The sequence below is a fragment of the Rhea pennata genome, chromosome 6, assembly GCF_028389875.1.
Source record: "Rhea pennata isolate bPtePen1 chromosome 6, bPtePen1.pri, whole genome shotgun sequence".
Classification (NCBI taxonomy): Eukaryota; Metazoa; Chordata; class Aves; order Rheiformes; family Rheidae; genus Rhea; species Rhea pennata.
The window spans coordinates 39,333,875-39,351,780 of NC_084668.1; the positions used below are offsets into that span (position 1 = coordinate 39,333,875).

Here is a 17,906-nt window from a genome sequence, read left to right on the forward strand (position 1 = left end):
AACACATAGGGAAGAGAGGGAAAACCTGAAAAAAATAAATAGCAGCAGGGAGGTCACACAATCCTCACGCCGAAAAGACCAGGTGATCAAAACAGAGAGTCGTTTTTCCCTGGATAAACCTGTGATTGGGGGATATTGCAGGATGCTTGATGCTGAGCTGCTCTGCAGCAGGTGGTCCAAATGAAAGTACTAAAAACACTCCGTCACCAACCTGAGCAAAGGCTTCGATTCAGCCAACCACTTCGAGGTGGCCTTCATCTTCAGCCCCAGTATAAGTTCCGCAGATTTACCATATCCCTTAAAATTAGCAGGAGCTTAAAAGCCTTGTTAATTAGCACAGCTTCACAAGTGTTGTGCAAAATGCAAAGCGAAGTGACAGCATTCAGGTGAATCATGGCTCTGCTGGCTTCAGCTGCAAATAAGTATTACTCCAGTGATTGCCAGCATAAAGTGGCAAAGCCCTGGCTTGTACTGGGGGAGGATCTTTGCCTAGTTACTGAAATATTGGTGCTGTTTGCTCTGTGCGTCCTGCTTGGTTGTGAAGGCTCTGGTGCTGCTTTCCCTCCCTGGGCTGAATAACAGGAGGGGGTTGCTGCACAGCTGGACCTCTGTAAGTACAGATTTTTGGTTCCCATAGTGTTTGATTCCTGTTCTCAAGCTAGCTTGCAGCATCTTCATCCAATCTGCTCTGCTTCTGGAGATGTGTGGTGCTGCTAAGCACACCCCTGGTTTGTGGGAGCTTTGAAAGCGATCTCTGATTAATAATGTCGTGTTTTTGCAGACCTGGTACTAGTGTAAGCCTACAGCAGAGAGCCAACATCTGCCTGAGGTCTGGCTGCGCAGCGATGCTGTGATTGCTGGCTTGGTAGCACAGAGCGCAGCCGCCAGCCTCCCGGATGAACACGGCCCTGCAGTTGCTCTAGAGGGAGCAATTTGCTGCTTAAATCCGGGGAACTTGGTGTTTTTCAAGGGCGTGCCGACTCCTATTTCTTAACCCTTCTCTGCACCGAGAGGACTTGATTTTTTTTTTTTTTTTTAATTTCTGGAAGGAGCAACGTGGCACCTGGTAGCGGGGTGCAAGCAGGGGCCGAGCCAGGGCTGGGTCGCCGCGGCGGAGCGTGTAGCCGCCCTGGGCCGTACGGCAGGCCTGCCTCGGGAAGACTCGCGCTCTGTGGCTATGCTATGGGCGGGCAATGCGGAGCAGGAGGGTGGCACTTGCTTTTCTCTTTGGCCCTTCTGGGCCCCGCGGTGCTCCCTGAACGCTGACCAAGGCATCTGAGATAGCAGGAGGCCCCGAAGCTGCAAGCAGGGTGGTGCCGGGAGCTGCGGGCGCCGTGAGTATCGCTGGTGCGGAGGCGGCGGGTGCCTGGGATGGGCCCCTGGGCGCAGCGGCGGCCAAGAGGAGCTGCTGGCGAGGGGGATCTGGAGGTGGTGGGGTAGCTTGGCTGTTTGGAGAAGACCTCCCCAGTAGGCTCCTCCAGTATGAGCATGGGCTGATACTCCCTGCTGAAACTATTTTGATCCTGAGCTGGCTAACCTGCTTCCTATTTCAGCATCTGCTCCTGCAGCGCAGGATGTGGCCCTTTGTTGCCCAATATTATGTATTTTTGTGCATCTCGAGACCCTTTCTGTTGGTGATATCCTATTATCCAACCTGTTTGCTGCCTGCGCGTGAATGAGAGGGTGCTGTGGGTGCCTGTAAAAACATGGTGGAGAATATTTCCGGCAGATTTTTTTCAGATCATGGAGCTGCTGCTGTCACAGGAAATGTCTGCTTGATTGCCGAGATAAATAGGATATAGAGATGTTCTGGTATAGTATGGTATTATCTTACTAAAAAGAGATGAACCAGGAGCTGCTGGCTGTGAGCTTGATGGGCCCCTGCCCAGATGGACCATGTGTTTTGGGGATTAAATTCATAAGTAAGCAGAGTGGCACTGTGCACTCTGCGGGCGAAAGCAACTTTGACGCGTGTGGGGAGTTTGGGAGCAGGCGGTCGCTCCGTGCTGGACCCCACGTAAGCCCCAGGGCTCAGTGGAGCGATCTTCCTACTGCCTTACTCCAGGAACCTGGTCCTGCGGAAGCTTTTGGCATCCGGAAACGTGGGGGAGAGCGAAGCCATGCTGGGGCTGCCCCCTCCCCCCCTTTTTTTTAAGGCGGGATTGACAAGCAGGAGATCACATGGGGCAGCAAGGGATGAAGAAGCATCAGAGGTTTCTGAAGCTGCAGGGGTGGAATTGGTGTGATCAGAAATTGCTGCTAGTACTTAAAACATGGTGGAGCTTTTTCTTCACTTTTTGTTTTTTTTCCTTGCTGTTGCTTTAGGGATTTGTTTGGTTTTGCTTTTCCTCTCCACTCTGCTGCCCATAGAGTTGCAGGCATTCCAGCTGTGATAGTGATTTATTTTTTTTTCCATCTCTGAGACTTTCCCTCTCCGAGGGGAAAAAAATGAAGAGCAAGGAAAGGAAGCATTTAAAATCCTAGAAGTTTTTTTTTTTTTTTTTTTTTTTTTTTTTTTTTTTTTTAAACTTCTCCAAGCTCTCTTGAACTTTTTCAGCTCTGCTTTTGCCCGCAGCTCGTTCCTGCGGGCAAGATGCTGGGGAAGCAAAGTTCACTTCTGTGCACTAGGCAGCGTGTGCAAAGTCTTCCCATAACTCTGTTCCAAAGTCACTCTTTAACAGTGGGCCTGTCCAGCAGGAAGGGCTTGGGCGTTTAGTCAGTGTGACGAACCAAGCGGACTTCCTCCTCGCAGGTGCCAGCTCCCTCGAGCATGGCCACACAGCTGTTTGAAGGGAAAGGACATGCTGCGGTCTATCAGAAATACAGGTTTGCTCCTGGTGAAGATCTACAGCAAACCATCCTCTCCTACCTGAAGGAAAAGGTAAGCGGAGCTGCCAGATTCTGGGGGAGTTTGTTTGTTTGTTTGTTTTCCACCCCAGCTGGGGATGTTAGCTTCGGTTGTACCGCGAGGGGAAAAATTAAGGAGAACGCCATGATAATGATTTGTGGTGGAAAATATGGACAGCCAAGAACCTTTCCATGGGATATACTGTAACTAGAGTGTTCCCATGCACACAGAAGGGAAGGAAAGGGGTAGAAGTTGATCCCACGTAGGGATTTGCTGGCTGGCTGCTGAGATGCCTCTGCTCCTCCCATCAGGGGACAAACCCCATCGAACTGGTGGTGGACGTGGGCTGTGGATCGGGACAAGGCACTCGCTTCCTGGCAGAGCATTTCAAGAAGGTGGTGGGAGCGGACATCAGCGAAGCTCAGATCCAGGAGGCCAGAGATGCGTCCTCCCTTCCAAACTTGTCTTACCTGTAAGTGTCATGCGTGGAAAACCTGGGTCCTTGCGCAAAGGCGGTGTTGTGAGAGTGGGGCTGGGGCTGGCTGGTGCTTTGCTATTAGAACAGCAAGGGAAATCCCTTCAGAGCAGAGCCCCCGTCATACAAATTTCACGGAGAGAGCGTCCCACCCCTATCCAGGGAAGGTGATGGCGGAACAGGCGTTATCCAAGACTGACAGCAATCATGGTCTCGCATTCCTGGTGGAGAGTTGTGTCAAACTCCAGAGAATGCCCACTGGCTTCATGTTATGCTTACTAATTCCAGTATTAAATGCTGCTTCCCCCCTTCACTCTCCCCAGCGTGTGCCCTGCGGAAGAGCTGCCATTTGAGGATGGCTCGGTGGACCTCCTTACTTCATTTACAGCCGTCCACTGGTTCGATATTGAGAAGTTCATGAAAGAAGTAAACCGTGTTGTTAAGCCACACGGTTGTGTGGCTATCAGCACCTACACTGTGGACATGAGTCTGCGCTATGGAAACTGCTCTGAAAAGCTGACACAGATCTTCATTGAGGTGAGGCAGTGAAACCTAAACCTCAGATCTGGGCAGGGAGGAATACGCAGCAACTGCGTAGCTGTAGACAGGAGAAGTAATGGGCTTGGGGGTGTGAGAGGAGGCTCAAGAACAGCAGCTGTTTGCATCCATCTGCTCCTCACCTTGATCCTGCTTGTGACCAAGGATGGGGCTGCCACCACCGCCTGCTCGTTGGCTCTGGTTTCACTGGAAGATAGTGAACAAACTGATGGAGTGTATCTTCAAGGAGACTTTGCCTGTAACCCTGATCACTGTGAAAATAATGTAAAATAGAAGCTGATTTAAGAGCTGCTTTTTGTGATGTTTCTTGATCAAGAATGTTTTAGCAACTCATTAGAAAGAGACTTTGTTATGAGTAACAGCATAGGGAGGAGGACAGGAGCCTATAAAATAGTATCTTAATATCCTGAAGCTGCACAAAACTATGGTGAACTTCAAATTCAGGGATTTTTTTTAAAAAAATGGCTTTTGTGTGTATACTTCAGATATGCATTAGGGCCAAGAAAGCCTGAGTTAAAAAAAAAAAAAAAAATAGAGGCTGAGAGCTTTAAGTGGTTTTGTTTATGATCTCTCTTTCCAGACCAGGGATCGGATTTTTAAGTACTCACATAATAGAGTAAAGCACGTCTTGGAAGACTACAAAGAGATATTTGAGGCCTTGCCATTTCAAGACAAGAAGAGGTGAGAAGGAAGTTCTAGGTGCAGCACCATGAATGGAGAGGAGGAGGGAAGAGGCAAGGAGGAGAACAAGTTAGCAAAGGGGCACAGGAATGTGTTGGGGTGACCAGATCATCTGTTTGATGGTACCTGAGACACTGCTTCTCCAGCAGTTCTTCAGTTATGGCTCCTGACCCACTTAATACCATAATCAGATGTTTCCATCTCTTGGACCTTTGCTGATTATGTCATGTGTTTTATTCACCAGCACTTCAGTTTGCGGTTGTCCTCGTTCCGTTGCCTTTTAGATCTAATTTGCCAATGTTCCTTTCTTCCTCTGCTTCCTCTCTAGAATCACTGATATTGTAGATAAAATTCCCATGACGGTTGCTGGTGTGGTTGGTTACTTGGAGTCTGTCTCTCCGTATCAAGCCTACCTGAGGAATGACCCTGATGCTGCAAAAACACTCCTCCAAGAAACTGAAAAGAGGTAAAAACTGCTTTGGAAAATAAGCAGCATATAGAAGAGCCTCTCTTGCACACTGAATGAAGAGAGGTCTCACTCTTGATTAGCAGAAGAAAAAAAGAGAATACTCAATTGCATCCATAACTGATAGAGTGCTACTTTGGCCCATAGCTACTTTGGCCTTCTACAAAGTGAGCAAGGGAAGGGCAGCCATCCCTGGGACATATTAATTTGTTTACGGAGCAGAACCACCCTTGTGCATAGGCCATTAGATGCAATGCTGCCTCCTGCATCTGGGATCAAACCCTTGGTGCTTTGGAAGAGCTTTGGGTGGAGCAGGTCTATCTCTGGCTGCGGATGTCACCCCACATCTTGTGGGACCGAGATCTGGCTGGACACTGAGATCCATCCTCTGCTTCTTGTTTCAGGTTCCTGGATGTGATGGGAGTTTCCTCTCGGGAAACCCCACTGGAGTTCTGCTTAAGGCACGTCTGCATCTTAGGGTGCAAGGGACCATGAAAGGAAAACTCTTTGGTTGAAGGAGAGGAAAAAATGTGGGTCTCCTAATACCCTCATGGTAGCCACTCCTATTCCTTGGGGAAGATTGATGGTAATTTTTTTTTGTTTTGATTAAAATTCTCATCTGTGGAATGCAGACATGGATTTAATGCCTGCTCTTAGTCTGTAACAGCCTTGTTGTGGTGCCTGCTCAAAGAGACAGCCTCATCCTACCCAGCACTGCTGCTGGAAGCAAGTGGTTTCTGACTGCAGCAGCTGGACTGTGCTGGGGCTGAGCATCACAGCCACAGCTGAGAAACTCACTGATTTTTCTTGCACAATAAAAAAAGAAATTGTTGGAAAAATAAAGCTGTGCGTGGTTCCTTTTCAACAGAGGCTGGGGAGCACCTTCTGGGCTTAGAATAACCATGAGACCTCCGTGCCCTTTTGCTTCACAAAGTAGGCAAGCATTGGTGTTTAGAGTGCATTAGAAAGTGAGAAAAGCCCCTTCCAGTCCTGCCTTGGCCAATACTCAGAAGAATTCAGCTTCCCTCTTACCCTGGCATGCTGCAGCTTTACAGAAGGTCTCACCCCAGGCACAAATGCTGTAATGATGACCTCTGCTTCAGGGCCCTTGGTCCTGTAGTTTGGGGTGAATATTATGGCTATAGGGGTCTTGATGCAAAAGGGAGGAGCTTATGCAGCAAGCTGCGTAAAGTGGATGCCCACATGAGCATCAGCTGTAGCCATAGGTCTCTGGGTTGGGCTGTGAGCCTTTCTTCTAAGAGCGTATTGGTGCCACGCTGGCACTGTACAGGACAGCAACAGGGCTACCCAGCATGCTTCTGGAGAAAGGAGCAATCCCAAGGGAAGGGATGCCTGGGAGCTGAGTTAGCTGCCCAGTGGTGAGACCTGAGCTGACACATGTGTTTACACACTTGGTGAACCAGGACTCTGCACTGGCCTATGCACCACATTATCTCCCGCTGGCTTTGCAAGCGCAAGATAATGGCCGTGTTTCAGCAAGGGGCAAATGGAGGTGGCAGAGCGCTTCAAAGCCAGGAACAAACCAGTGCAAGTCATCTCCTGTTTGCTTTCTGGAGACTTGCCATTGAGGCCCAGCCTCTGCAGGTACATTTCCCTTTCCTGTAATTTCTGCCCCAGACAAGAAGTCCGTGAGCTGTGCAGTCACTCTCCTGGAGCAGATTAACTCATTGCATTATTGTAGAAACCAAAATTGGTGCTTCTGACTCATGTTCCTGGGAGGTATTTGAGTTTGTTCCCCCACATAAAGAGGATTTGGGGCATCAGCCATGTCCTCAGAGGCTGTGCAGCCTCTCCCGGCCCACTTTGCCCAGTGAGGGCAACGTGTGGGAGATCTGGGCAGCTCAAGTCCACAGGAAGAGCAACTAGAGGTGGGATTGTGAGGGCTGGAGGCTTTGCAGATGCCCTCGTGGGTGAGGACACTGCTGGTGGTTTGTCATCTCCCAAGGGAGCACTAGAGGTCTCTCCCTGCCCAGAATTACTCTGGGTGAAGCAGCCTGGCCTAACAAGAGCTGTTGGCCCAGGCTAAGGGACTCCCCCATCTTCACATAGAATCTAGCTACAGGAGCAACCATGTGGTCCCCAGGGTTATAGGAGTCCTGACTGTGGCTCCCTGAAGCATGAGAAAGGAGCTGTTCCTCCAGCAAGTGGCTTTCCCATGGTGAGACGAAGAAGATTGGTAAGGATGGTGCCAAAGCGAGCCCTCACCCTCCACGAGCAAATGCGATTCCTCATCCCGCTGGTAGCAGCTCTCCCTCCCTGGTGCCAGCAAGGCATCTGGCATGTCTCCCGGCTGGTGAAGCTGGAAAGCGCATGTGGTATAACACCAGGAATTGCATCCTCAAAGCAGGCCCGGGTCAGCCCTGGCTGTTGCCTCCCTCGCTGAAATTGGGATGGGGCAAACTGAGCCAAAATTGCGATTCCCTGCAGGTTGTAAATGCCGAGCAGCAGGAAAATGTCATAGCCCTGCAGTGGCAGCATCTTGCAGTGTTGCTGTCTTCTAAGCACGTTAACTCACGTCCTAATTTAGCCCTTCATGTATTCTGCGTGATCACAGTGTTTTTGCCCTTGATCCCAAGTTTGCTGCTCTGCCGTGGCTGCTGTCTGTAGCCCCAAGTTTTTGGCTTGAGGTGACCTGCTCCAGGGATGAAGTGATCCCATCCTTGCTCCGGAGGCTCTTCTTGCAGCCAAAGCCTTTGCGCCTGTGCAGTAGCCCAGTGTGCCACGCACGCCTTGGGATGCCTGATGACTCACCAGGGATTGCCTCACCTGGGCTCCGCATGGACCTGTCACCAGCCCTGCCCGCTTTCACTTTCCTTCCCATAGCGGGCAGCTGGCATTCCTCGCTCCGCAGGTGCAGAAGGAGACCTGCAGTGCCAGACGCCCTCGTGGCAATGCCAAGAGCTCGGCCGGGCATGCCAGGAGGAGGTGATGCTCTTCGCACTCGGACAGCAAAGCAAACGCAGCGGAGTGGCTTAGTGACGCCCGTGACAGGCGGCCAGATCACGTCCAGCCCTGGAGAAACCATCACCATCAGCCAGCTCGGCAGCCCTGGAGCAGGCTCGTGATGAGCCAGGTGCAAATTTGCTGCTCGCTGACAGGAGATCTCATTTTACCTTTTCCAGCCCAAAATGATGCCCCGGGTCGGGGGGGGTGGTTAAAACTGCAGCATGTGGCTTTCCTTGCATGCAGAGATGCTTGAGACCTAGCCTAGAAGTGGGCAGGTTATTCCCCAGTGGTTTTGCACTTTAAAAAAATGTGTCTTTTTTTTGGAAAGGCATTTGCCTGCATCTGTGACACAAGGCATTTTAGGCTGTAAACTAACTTTCTGACTAGTGTGGCTGCCTCAGTCTTTGTGCTCTTACTGTATAGATGCCCTGTAGATAGATACAGTGTTTTATTTATGTTTTTTTTTTTAATTTTAAAGCACTGAATAACGTGTGAAGCTAAAGATGCACGCAGTTATGGTTTCACATCTCAATGTTACGCAGCACAAAGGGCGAATTCTGCTGTATGCCTGCCTTGTTTTCCATCCGTCACAGCTATTCGCATACCTACAGAAATCCCTTTCGGCCTGGTACGGGCCACAGGTCCAATCCCCCCACCACCCCCAGTGCATTTCTGCAGCGGTTCCCACGGCAGGTGAGCGACAGGAAGGGAAGTGGGGCCGGCGGCACCTGCCCGGGGGCGGCGCAGCGCACACCTGCGCGCACACCACGCCTCCTGCCCGGGATTCCCTCCGCCGCCGCTTTCGCTTTCCCGTTTCCAGACACCGGTGCCTGCGGATTTTCCTTCTGACCTGAAAGCGCAATCCTGTTTCGTTCTACTCCTCGCTGGGGCTGTATAAAAGCGGGCGAGATGGGGCAGAGCACCAGAACAGCGCCACGAGCAAGCCGTCATGCACCCAGGTGAGCACAGAGACCGCTGCGTCTCCACGCACTATATTTTGTTTGCTCTTTTTGCACCATAGCTGCCAATTTCGGCACTTAAATTGGTGCGGCCGGGTGGTTTTGCAGCCGGGTGTGGATTTATGGCCCCGCTTTCCTGTGGCCCTGGGGGGCTGATGCCCACATCCCTTCGCCATCAATTCTCCTAGGCAAAATGCAACGTGCCGGATGCCAAGCGCAGCTGCTGCTGCTCCTGCTGGCGAGCCTGGTGGGCGCCTTCCCCCACGACACTCTGCGGAAGAGCTGCGGCCTCTCCAAATACCGCTTCCTCCTGCCCTCCGAGCTGAAAGCTGTCCAAAACCTGAAGGAGCAGTTTGTGAGTAGCAGCCGGCGCTGGAGGCGTCGGAGCCAACTCCGTCCCGGGTCCGGGCCTCGCGAGCATGAACGGTGTTGCGTGACATCCCCCCCCAAACACTCACCTTGGGGAAGGCGGCGTTTTTTAATGGTGTCCCTCCCGTCCTTTCTCGTGCTGCCAGGAGAAGACCATGCTCTCTTCAGACCGAAAATGCAACACCAGAGTTTTCCACAGGAAATGGAGCACGGCAAAGCTGTCGGTAAGGGAAAAAAAAACGCTATTAAGAAGGGCTACGGCTCTCCTAACTCATGCCTCCTGGCAGCCAGTGCCCCTGCAGAGCCCGAGAAACCTTGGAAAGAGTGGATTAACTCTGTATTATGTGGGGAACTGAACCAGCCCTCCACGCTGAGAAACCAAACGTCTGCTGCCCGCAGGTGCCTGACCGCATGATATTGGTGGAAGCCGAGCTGGACCTCGTCACGGCCGTCCTGGGGCGCCTGGAGGCACCTGGCCTCGCCGAGGCGCACCTGCAGCCGCTGGCCCTCCTCACCCAGGCCCAGGAGGACCTGCGGGGTTGCATGAGCATCTCCTCGAAAGCCCCGGAGCTGACGCCGCTTGCCGCGGCGGCCGGTCTCACCGGAGCATCCGCTTCGCAGAGCGCCAGCGAGGCTCCCACGCACCAGCCCTCGGGGAAGCTGCGGCACTGGCTGCACAAGCTGGAGATGGCCAAGCAAATGGTAAGTGGGCTCGCCCGGCTCGCCCGGCTCACCTGGCTTTTTTTCGGGGAGAGCGGGGCCCGCCGTAACCAGCCTTTTCTTGCCACCGCAGGAGACCGCCGGCTGCCTGGAAGCCTCTGCCATCCTGCACCTCTTCCAAGTGCTCAATGACCTTAAGTGTGTAGCCCTTGGCGAGCACTGCGCCTAGCCCCCACCGCCTGCTATTTAAGCTTCTATTTATTTATTTATTTTTTAATTTATATGAGCTCAGGGAACTCTGTTTTCTTTTTTTTTTTTTTTTATCTAATTTATTGATTATTTATGGATGCCTGAGGAAGACTTGAAGATGCGCAGTTCCTGGAGGAGGTTTTCAAAAACAGGAACCAGCGTATGTCTTAGATGTCATTGTTTTGCTGGTTTTCAAAACATGGACTGATTTTTAAGGAAATATATTTTTGTACCTGTTATTTATTGTGATAATAATATTGTGATAAACTGCATGATACAGTCTTGCACATATAGATAAATTATGTTTTATATGCTATTTATAATGAGATAGAAAATAAAAGCAGAAAACACTTTGACAAACTGAAACCATATTTTTACTGTGTTTTGTTATAATACCATCATTCCAGAAAAGAGAGCTATTTGAGGGAACAGGGGAGGAAAGCAATGCAAATTTTGAGCATTGGAAAACTGGCAAAACCCCTGGTTGCCTCTAAGCAAGGGCTGATCAAAGCCCCGGGGCCACCTGAGCTGCATGAAGCTGAAGGAGGCCACAGCTTAAACCAATGATTGCACCTGTGTCCAAAGCCCAGCATGGGAAGGCCTCTGGCTTTGGCCGTCCTAGGAGCTTTGAGAAGATCCCTGAAATATTTTAGCTGTGAAAAATGAGGTCTAAAAGGGTGTGGAGCAAGGCTAGGGGAAAGTGCCACGGGTGGACAAGATGGGATGGCACATGAAGACGCATCCAGCTTACCCATGTTATTGCCCGATTCACGTGGAAGCCCCTAAGAGTGGGCCTGGACAGCAGGTCTGCTATTACATGTTAGTTCTTGACCACTTCTGAATTAGCTTTAGTTCAGATAAAGAAATAAAGACAGACTGCCCTGGTTTTGCTGGTTGAATTAGAGTGGTTTCCCAGAAAGGGGAAAAAATGAAATCAAGCTCTACATCTACCCCTGCCCCCTCAGGGCTTGGCCAAGCTGGGAAATTGCTGGCATCTCTTGCCTACACTGCTGCGGCTCACCCCAAAGTGGGGACATCCATGGAAAGGGATGGACATGTCTGCATGAACCTTCCTAGGAGTTTTGGGCAGCCTCCATCTTCCCTGAGGATGGGACAAGCTGTTGTCCTGGCCCAGAAGCAGAAGCCAAAGTGTGTTTAGGGTGATGAAGAGTGGCAAAATGAAGATGACCGTGGGTCTTTCCCTTGAGAGCCACCCTGCAGGTACTCATTGCCCATCCTATGCATGATGACGTGGCTAAGCTAATCTGTCCTTGCAACACCAGGGTTTGGGAGATGTCCGCTGAACCAAGCACTGGTCACACCACCGGTCCCTAGTTCTCATACTGACTCTGATCTCTTGACCCCAGTGCAAAAGAAGCCTAAAATTGTGGCTAGCCAGATGCATGTTTGTTTGGCAGTCAGGAAGCTTCATGGGCAAAGCTGCACTGGGAAATGACATGGATAAGTCAGGAAAGCAGCAAGGTAAAACAAGGAATTGGAAAAGGAGCATTAGGGCAAGGAAATGACTCAGGGGAAGGTTGTACCAAGCCAGACTAAAAACAGCTAAAATGGAGTTTGTGATATCATGAAGAAAACAGCGATGCTGGGGAAGAGGCAGAATTATGTACTGGGAAATGAGATAGCAATGCTCAGTGAGAAGACAGCTCTTGGCAGCAAGGTGCCTCCTCTCTGCTGAAGGGTGCACAACATCTCGTTTCAGGAATGATCTTGGCTCCTCTTCAGTAGCTTGTGGGCACGTGGTGCCAAATCTTGTTTGCATTGAGCTTTGGTCCTCCCACATCAGGGCACTGAGGGCTTGGGCTTTGCAAGGAGGGAAAAGCCGTGGCAGTAGGATGGCTGAAGGCCGCTTCACGAGACCCTCTGGCTGCCTCTGCCCTAGAGCCAATGGGGGAGCTTTGCTCCTTGGCCAACCCTGGCTCAGGGCAGCAGCACCCTTGCACTTCCTAAGGGGTCTGTTTAGCAGTCACCGACACAAATGCAGATTTCTATCAGTAGAACTTGCTTTTGAAGAGGGAGAAATTTTTCTTTTGCACAGGAATTCTGCAGGATTTAAAATCCTTGAATCCCACAGGATGCAAATTGGAGAAAGCATTGCAGGACTAGGCACGTGTCTGAGTGTGCTCCCTGAAAACCCCACTTAGCACCTGCCAGAAACTGCAGTAACTGGTTAAAGTAAGACACTAAAATTAACTGATTGCCATTCTTTCCTATTGAGGTTTTTGTGTCGCTCACCATCACCTAAACATCCTTGTCCTGCATTTATGCCTAAGACATAGTGGTGAGATCTTGAGTCTCTTCAAGAACTGTGTATGGAACAGTCTTATTTTGGCAGGGTTTTTTCATTACTATTATTTCATGTATACACATAGCTTTGCTTTTGATGAACGAGCAAGGTAAAGGTCTACCAAATTAGAGAAAAGGTGGTGGAGTTTGTGACACTTTACTTCTCATGGGCATTTGTGTCAGAGTCTGAGAAAGCTCAGCTTTCTTCTTGCACCCGTCTCCTGTGGCTAAAGCTCTGCAGCTGCCCAGGGTACCAGGAACATGGGCAACATGTGGCTGGCAAAACTTCTGCAGACAAATCAACAAAGCTGGAAGTTGAATTTCATTGATGGATCATGTTATCCAGTTCTGCATCATAAACATCTGCTCCAACCCCCCCATCAGAATCCAAGTTTATACCACATCAGGAATAACTGCGCTCTTGCCTTTTAAGGGGGGGGGGCATTTTTCAAGGATGCTTGACACTGTGAGGAATATGAAAATAAATTGCTATTGTTATGAGAATGTATTGATTTAGCAGTTTCCTCTCACCATTCCTCCCTATGCATGAGGACTAAATAAAGCTCAGACAGTAAGAAACCTACTGGGGACTGGTACCAGCATTTCACCATCAATCTCAATAGCAAGTCACTCAGTACATCACTTTTATCAGCTTTTAAATACATTAAATTTGTGCTGGAGGTTGCTCCGGGCCAGACAGCACATGAGCAGCCAGCATTGGGGGGGGGGTCCCCTCTCGGAAACTGGCAGCCCATGCTCTGGCCCTGGTTCAAGCTTTTTGGTTCACAGGCTGAGAATAACTCACCGCTCACCCACTGCTGGGTCATGGGGCATTCACTGTCCTCCGAGCTTTGTGACACTCCCACCAGAGGGAAAAAGCAGGTGGCGGCAGCAGCAAGGCCTTCCTATTAAGAAAAGATTTATTCAGTATTATCCTACTCCTCTTGCAGGGGAAAAAAAGAAAAAAAAAAGGGGGGGGGGGAAATACATATTCATCCTTTAGTGGAACAGCTACTCTGCACCGCTGTTGCCTCCTTGCACTTGAAAGACATCATGCTGCAGTAAAGACAGACTCAAGGATGGAGGGGAGGAGGAAAGACCTGGTTAAAAAAAAATCCCACTTCTATAATTTGGAAGTTTGCTAAGGAAACTTTATTTTTCTGCAGCAAGCCCAGAAAACTTGTCTTTGAGCTATAAAATGTCTATCAGAGAAAGGCCTGAAGCTGTGCAGAACCACCTCACTTCCGTACTTCTAAAAGAGATGCTGCAGCTGCCCTTACCAGCTTACAGCATGGATATTTTTCCCCTCTTATGGTCTGAATTTCTTTAAAATCAGCTGCAAACTGCTGCATCTGGTCATGCCTCTTTCTGCTTTATTTGGACATGACTTTTATTTCAGTTTTGATTGGTCCCAAAACTGACAGCAAATTCCTTCCATGGTCCTTTATCCCAAATGCCTTTTTTCTTATTTTTAAGTCACAGCTAGTAAACTCCCTATTTTATAAAATGTTAGAAACAAAATTGTGCTCTGTATGTCATTTCTCTTCCCATTTGGTGCTGCTCATAATTCTGCCCATCAGAGATCATAAGGGAAATCATCAGAAATCATTTTATGATGCTCCTGAGTTGCTATCGGGGGAGGGAGTGTTCAGTGATCTCCAACTGCCTTTCATCTGCTTTGAAAAATAACCTTCACTTTTATCTGTGGACAACTTCAGTGGCACATACAGGTGTTGGCTGATGGGGCTCATTTTCATGCAAAACCATCAGGTTGGATTGGGGGACCAGGCAGAAAGATAGCTGCCGAAGACGCCTGGGACTCTAAACTGTTGGCAGAATTCATAATGATTTGCTTCTTTTTCTCCTTTGCACTCCAGAAACTTTGTTTTGATTGTCACCTGCCTGACCAGGATCGAGCCATTCCCTCTGCCTCTGATTGGAAATTTCCCCAGCAACCCACATCCCTCATTTCTGCTCTGACAGCAGCATTTCCAGTGTTTTGGCTCTAGGGGAGACACCTCTGCCCTGTTTTTTTTGGTGGTTGTTGAAGTGCCCGATTTTCAGATTTGTCTGACAAGTAACATTTTTTTTTACAGAAATCTGTTCGACTTCTACATTCTCCTCAGAAGGGTTACTCAGCCCACGGCAGGGATGGCTGGCATGCGTGGTTTTTCACGCATAATCCCTCCTCTTGCAACATACGAGAGTGAAGGAGCTCGGTCTATGTGCCGTCCACTGCATCATCTTCTTCTTCTTCTTCTTCTTCTTCTTCTTCTTCTTCTTCTTCTTCTTCTTCTTTAATTAGTTTCTCCCCACTAAAGCTGGGGAACTGTGGGCTTCCCAGCATGCTGTCTGTTGTAACCTAGCTTCACAGGTACAAGGAGTTGGGGTTAATCCCAAGCACAGTGTTTACACTCCAGTGCTGCTGAGCATGTTTCTATGCTCAGAGCGCTTTCCATGCCTGCAAAATGCTGCCTCCTTTGCCTTGGTTACTGTCATCTCAATAGACTGCAGTGCCAATCACTCCTTCTAACTGAATCGTAGCTGCAGGTGATGTGTTGCACCATGTTGGCTCAAGAATGTGGATGGTTGGGACGTTTATGTGCAACAGTTTAGGGAATGAATAAAAATCTTACAGTCAGCTTTGCAGAGGTGCAGATGCCTGGGCTCCAGTACTGTTACAGGAAAGCATGCCCAGCTAGAAACAGCCAGAGCCTCTTTTTAAAGGAGGAAAAAAAAAAAGAAAAAAGTCTTGGGTTAACCATCATGCAATCGAAAAAGCTGAAGCAGTAATTGCCTCCCCCCCCCATCATGGTCATATGTTGGCTCCCTCTCGGTTCCCTCCAGTTCCAGAAGTCTAGGTTGTCACTGGGGGCCACAACCATCATCAGCCCATGGACACAAACATTTTGCAGGTAGCCTATGTTTCAGGAGATGGAAAGAGAAGATTATTCTGACAAAAAAAAAAGTCAAGATTAGCACTGGTCCAAGCAGAAACCCAAACCTTCAAAGAACAAGTAAATAAACAAGCAAAAAACAGTGTGTTTTTTTAGCTTTTTGTTTTTTTTCTAGATCTGCAGGCCAAACCTGGCTTTGTTACCTGAATCTGAGCATTGTTTTAGCAGTGCCCAGGGAAAGCGGCAGCCAAATACCAGGTCAATGAAATCTCTGATAGGTATGAGCAGTTAAACATGTCCATTGATTTTTATCAGAAGTTGCACGGTTGTTTGTTTGCTCTAAAATATACATCAAATCTCAGCTGCTTGGTAATTACCATGAGATACAGCCCATGGGACTGTTTTATTCATCTCTCTCCATGTTTCTCCTAAGATGCTCTACATGCAAACTTTCCACTATATGTGCTCTTATTGGCTAATGCGAAGACAGTCATTATTGCAAGACTGGCAATTAATATGACTTCAATAAAGCTGTTTATGGAAAAATGCTCTGGCATTGGTGTGATGACCATAATACAATTATTGGGATCTGCCCTCTTTCCAAAAGGTTGGCAGCAGACACAAGCTGAAGTGTGCAGGAAGCAAAGAGTTACACACAGCGGTGACCCCACATGCCTCGCATCGGTGACATTTATTTTTCCTTGGCCTTAGGGCTCTGAACTGGCAGCTGTAATACTGTGTGCGCTGATTGCCATAGTTACTGTCATAGAACATCATCTCAGTTCTCAAACTCCAAAGCCAGTTTCAGGTCTGGTGTGACAGGTCAATCTCTAATGATTCCAGTCTAAAACTGAAATCCTCTTGTTTAAGAGAGAAACGGGGTAAAAAAAGACATGGGTTAAATCTCAGGAAAGAAACAAGCTGAGGAAAAGCAAAGGATGTTAGTGAGCACATATCCTACCACACCAGAGACGTCCTTCTTGCGTGCTCACTGGTCTCGTTCATGTTTAAATGAGGCAAAATGTGTGCTACCACCTTGCTTTTAACTTCACACTTAAAATCAGATGCCATTTCTAAAGAGTCTTACAGACAAGATAGATCCTTATCTTCTCTCTGTATAAAGGCCCAGATGCATGTGTGGCCTTCTCTTTTTAAGGTTCACTTTCTTGCTTTTCTGTAGATGAAACCTGTGATCTAGCATTTCTAGTTTGCTAAGCACTTCTGATTACAAATGCCTAACTAGCATCTCTTCTGAGATCAGAAAAGCTAGGGCCAAAACAGGAGGCAACAAGTAGAAGAATGTTCTTTTGGAGATGTTATTTCGATGAAGACAGAAGAGAAAAATTGAGCACACAGAAGATTTGCACTCAGGCTGGAGCACTTTGTAAATGCAAGTAGAATGGGTTTGCCTTTGCTTTGTAACAGAGCAATGGAAAAGAGATGAAGGAGCTATTCTCAGCCCATGCAAACCTCCTTCCAAAATACCCATCTTGTGCTTTCATACCCCCTTTCTCAGAAGGGGTTCAGTGGATGGAGGTGGAGGCACCCTGAATCAGAGCTCCGGCTCTGATCCTGGCAAATTCACTGGTCTTGCAAAACGGACCTTTATTTTGTACTTCTGAGAAAGACCCATTTAACTGGAGTGTGTAATTGTGATTTCCATCTCTTCTGTCTCCATCTTCTGTCTCTTCTGACTTTCATTTCAGGTTTAGAAGAGACAGCAGTTGGAATACTTCTTCTGAGGTATTTATAGATGTACCTGATGCTACTTCATTATTAACAGTACTACACCACTGAGGAATGGCATGAAGGTGATCGTTCTGACCTTGTGGGACCTCTTCTCCTCGCACCAGGAACAGCAGAAGCATGTGCAGGACTAGCTCACATGGCCAATGTGAGACAACTAGAACAGCCACTTGCTGCTGGTACACAGGAACACTCTGCCTGAAGACGTGTCCAGAAGGCAGATGGGAAGATGAGTTTTATTGTCCTGGGATTTGCTTTAGAACAGTGATGGGAAAGGCTAATGAATTTGCCCTAGGTAATGATAAAGATGATGTCAAGGGTCAGTCTGCGTGCAGAGACGGTGTAACCTTCACAGGAGAGGAAAAGGCAGGGTCTGGCAGAAGTAGGAGAACACGTAGGCAGTGCTAAGCGTGTGTGTGCACACATGCGTGCCATATGATACATTTTGTGTAAGTACAACATGTTCATTTTGTTTTTATGAGACTAGAGTCTGTGTGGGTAGAGGTTGGTCACAGTAAAAGTATGACTCTTGCTTCCAGTAAAGAGCACTGCCATCTCTCTGTCTAGACTTACACCAATACTGCTCAAAGAAAAAAAGTGACCAAGTTGTGGGTTTAGATTAATCTGATTTTTCAAAGACTGCTCTTCATGCTATAGTAACCTGAAATAGTTAAGAAGGTCACTGAGCATCAGGCTCTGAATTTCACTCACTACTAATAAGAGGAAC

The 17,906-nt window shown here is 48.6% G+C and overlaps 2 protein-coding genes across 2 annotated transcripts; both read left to right on the plus strand.

The window, feature by feature from the left end:
- Positions 1-959: 959 nt before the first annotated feature.
- LOC134141998 (putative methyltransferase DDB_G0268948) lies at positions 960-5,871 on the plus strand. Its single transcript, XM_062578681.1, has 7 exons — positions 960-1,334; positions 2,753-2,881; positions 3,160-3,320; positions 3,647-3,860; positions 4,462-4,562; positions 4,891-5,028; positions 5,433-5,871. Exons 2-7 carry the CDS (start codon positions 2,771-2,773, stop codon positions 5,521-5,523), a joined length of 816 nt encoding a protein of 271 aa, XP_062434665.1. The 5' UTR covers positions 960-1,334; positions 2,753-2,770; the 3' UTR covers positions 5,524-5,871.
- A 3,073-nt stretch (positions 5,872-8,944) lies between these two features.
- LOC134142369 (interferon lambda-3-like) lies at positions 8,945-10,212 on the plus strand. The gene is made up of 6 exons (XM_062579357.1): positions 8,945-8,954; positions 9,143-9,309; positions 9,470-9,547; positions 9,723-9,874; positions 9,953-10,025; positions 10,117-10,212. The coding sequence occupies exons 1-6, from the start codon at positions 8,945-8,947 to the stop codon at positions 10,210-10,212; spliced, it is 576 nt and encodes a 191-aa protein (XP_062435341.1).
- Positions 10,213-17,906: the final 7,694 nt, after the last annotated feature.

What these genes read in the sequence shown, in the direction of transcription:
- LOC134141998 (XM_062578681.1), top strand. Translation starts at nt 2,771, where the DNA reads ATGGCCACACAGCTGTTTGAAGGGAAAGGACATGCTGCGGTCTATCAG. An exon ending in CTTCCAAACTTGTCTTACCT is followed by an intron (nt 3,321 to 3,646) that starts GTAAGTGTCATG and finishes CACTCTCCCCAG; the next exon opens with CGTGTGCCCTGCGGAAGAGC. An exon ending in TGACACAGATCTTCATTGAG is followed by an intron (nt 3,861 to 4,461) that starts GTGAGGCAGTGA and finishes CTCTCTTTCCAG; the next exon opens with ACCAGGGATCGGATTTTTAA.
- LOC134142369 (XM_062579357.1), top strand. An exon ending in AAAACCTGAAGGAGCAGTTT is followed by an intron (nt 9,310 to 9,469) that starts GTGAGTAGCAGC and finishes TCGTGCTGCCAG; the next exon opens with GAGAAGACCATGCTCTCTTC. An exon ending in GGAGCACGGCAAAGCTGTCG is followed by an intron (nt 9,548 to 9,722) that starts GTAAGGGAAAAA and finishes TGCTGCCCGCAG; the next exon opens with GTGCCTGACCGCATGATATT.